Source organism: Penaeus vannamei, chromosome 26 (genome assembly GCF_042767895.1).
Source record: "Penaeus vannamei isolate JL-2024 chromosome 26, ASM4276789v1, whole genome shotgun sequence".
Classification (NCBI taxonomy): domain Eukaryota; kingdom Metazoa; phylum Arthropoda; class Malacostraca; order Decapoda; family Penaeidae; genus Penaeus; species Penaeus vannamei.
In genome coordinates this window covers 17495932-17498431 of record NC_091574.1, presented here as the reverse complement: position 1 = coordinate 17498431, position 2500 = coordinate 17495932, and the positions used below count along the sequence as shown (strand labels likewise).

The following is a 2500-nucleotide window of genomic DNA, read 5'->3' as shown; positions in this document are numbered from 1 at the left end:
GAAAGGAATCTGTATCAAGTTCGATATGGAAGAACAAAACCGGCGTGAATAATTGAATGTATTATCTTTTTGCAGGAGCTTTCACGCCTCCAATCAACTACTATCGTAACATTGATTTTGCTGATAGAACGACGAAGATTCCAAAGGTGAAGGTGCCCACCCTCATCGTCTGGGGCACCGAAGACATGGCTCTGGACAGACGCCTAGCGGACATGTATGTAATCAAACACGTCATTTTCTCGTGTCTCTGCGCCCGCGAGTGTGTAGGAGTGCAAGGCGTTACATAATCATGAATTAATGATTTTCAGAAAGGTGTTAGTTAAGTTCCTTCTGCCTCAACATTCATGGAGTAATAAACTGTTCCGTTTTATTTCGCAGGGGAGCGGAGGAATGCGTGTTCGCCCAGGTGAAGTACGTGGAAGGAGCGACGCACTGGGTTCAGCAGGACAACCCCAAAGTTGTCAACAAATTGGTCTGGGAATTCCTCAACTCTGATGAATGGATATCAGCATTTTAGAGTTTGTTTCTTTTTTTTTTTTTTTTGGGGGGGAGGTATGGTTTTATTGCGCTACCACTTTTGGGTAACGTTATAGTTTATCATTTCACAACATGGAGCTGCTTTTGAGTTGTTTGTAGATTTACATTACTAATGCCCTTCAACGTCTCAAGATGCAAAAGGAAATTGTACATAGGTATTTTTTTTCTTAGAAATGTATGTGGTATGGTGTTTAGGTATATTTTATAATTTGACACTTTTTCCAATACCAGAATAAAAAAAAATGGCTAATTCTTTTTTATTATTTACATTTGTATTTGTATTTACACCCTCTTCATGTTCAGCTTACCTGTATGTAACAGACATAAGGTGTATCTGACTATAAATAAATATTTTTATTTTTATAATCCTTTTTATAGACAGGGGGGGGGCATTTCCATATTCTGTTCAGTAAACCTATGCTAGCCTTTACCTTCAAAAGTTATAGGACAAATGTTGAGCAGGTGATCTTCAGAGTGAATATAATAATTCAGTTTACCATTTAAATATGATATAAAAAATACATATCTAAATGAGGATTATGGATCTTCATTTAAAAATTCATCCTCAGACCGAAAGTTCTTTAAATTATCTAGAGTCGATCTGATAAATATCAATCACTTTTACATCAGATTAAGATTTGTTGATAAGGATTATAATTTTTTTTCTGGTAAAATTGGAATGACCTGTTATCTTTATAAATTTATTATCATTGGAGATTGTTGCTTTTTGGTTGATGAAACTATTTTAGGTAAGTGATGTGCAAGAGAACAATTGAACAACGAAAATGTGTAAAAATAATCTGGTAAATAGAACATGCATGATAGATATGGTCATTTACATACACATTTCCAAGAGAAAAAGTTTATGTAAAATTAAAACTGGAAACAAGACTGCTCTGGCTGAGTCTCTTCCGTTCCTTCGGCTCTTAAGAGAAAGTCTGCATGCTGCACCATCACCTTTCAAAGCCTCGTTTCCTTGTAATGTAGTTTTATGAAACTTAAAAGCATGTACCTTTGCATACCTTTGTTTCCCAAATTCAGTCCCTACTTGACTAATAGCAAAGACTATCTACGTAGATAGTCTTTGCTATTAGTCAACGTGACGTCATAGTCGGTAAATGCGATATTATAAAATCTATGGAATACACTGTCTCAGTGGAAAGAAATAAAGGATGAATGAAAATAATATCATGTTCTTTGCCTTGTTTGGTGTCTTTAGATATAATTCAGCTCAGGTACTATTTTGCTGGCCCACTGGCAAACAACCGTGTCATATCCGCGGTACGTAGGATGCGCGGACAGATTGGTCGCCAGGATTATGACACTTTCTCGGTCTGTCTGTCTGTCTCTGTCTCTCCCTCCTCCTAGCAATAAAGTTCTCCGGCGTTCTGGCAAGAAATTCAGCCAAATCTAAGCTACTATCTAAGTTTTTAGAGCCAAAAGTCGAGCAATGTTTGCGAGCTTTCTCTACTTCGCTTCCAATATACAAGAAGGAAGTGGGAATTATGTATCAATGTTCACCTTTCTCTGTTTTCCATACTTTTCGCTGCATATGGTATTTATACACCGACTTTCATTGAGTATTCTGTAATATTTTTATGCTGCGTTCGGAACTGCTCGTCTATCTCGTCCAGACAACTTGTCCAGACCAGCAGGACGAGATGCGCCGCGCTCGGAACCTCCAAGACCCTTCCTGCCCAGAATGCAACCGGCTCGAATTAAACATTCACTTTTTTTTATCATACCGGTGTCTTTATTTTACACGCTGCATAGGTTTTGTAACTCCTTTGATGTATATTTAACTTACCTGCAACTGGCAAACACAAAAATATCCTTTGATAACACCAATAAAGGGTCATAAAATTACCCACCAATATCTTGTGGTTACCTGCAACTGTCAATGTTTACATACAAAATCTACTGTGACGTCATCTCTTCTTGCTCGGCCACCTTCGCAGGAGGG

At 37.8% G+C, this 2500-nt stretch overlaps 1 protein-coding gene across 1 annotated transcript in view; it reads left to right on the top strand.

Annotated features, from left to right (window-relative positions):
• The window catches only part of LOC113817883 (epoxide hydrolase 4), an 8272-nt gene extending 7378 nt beyond the window's left edge, over positions 1-894 (top strand). Inside the window, exons 7-8 of the mRNA XM_027369996.2 lie at positions 76-214; positions 379-894. Of these exons, the coding sequence (XP_027225797.2) occupies positions 76-214; positions 379-517 (278 nt within the window). The 3' untranslated portion in view covers positions 518-894. The remainder of the gene's footprint in view (positions 1-75; positions 215-378) is intronic.
• The last annotated feature ends 1606 nt before the right edge of the window (positions 895-2500 follow it).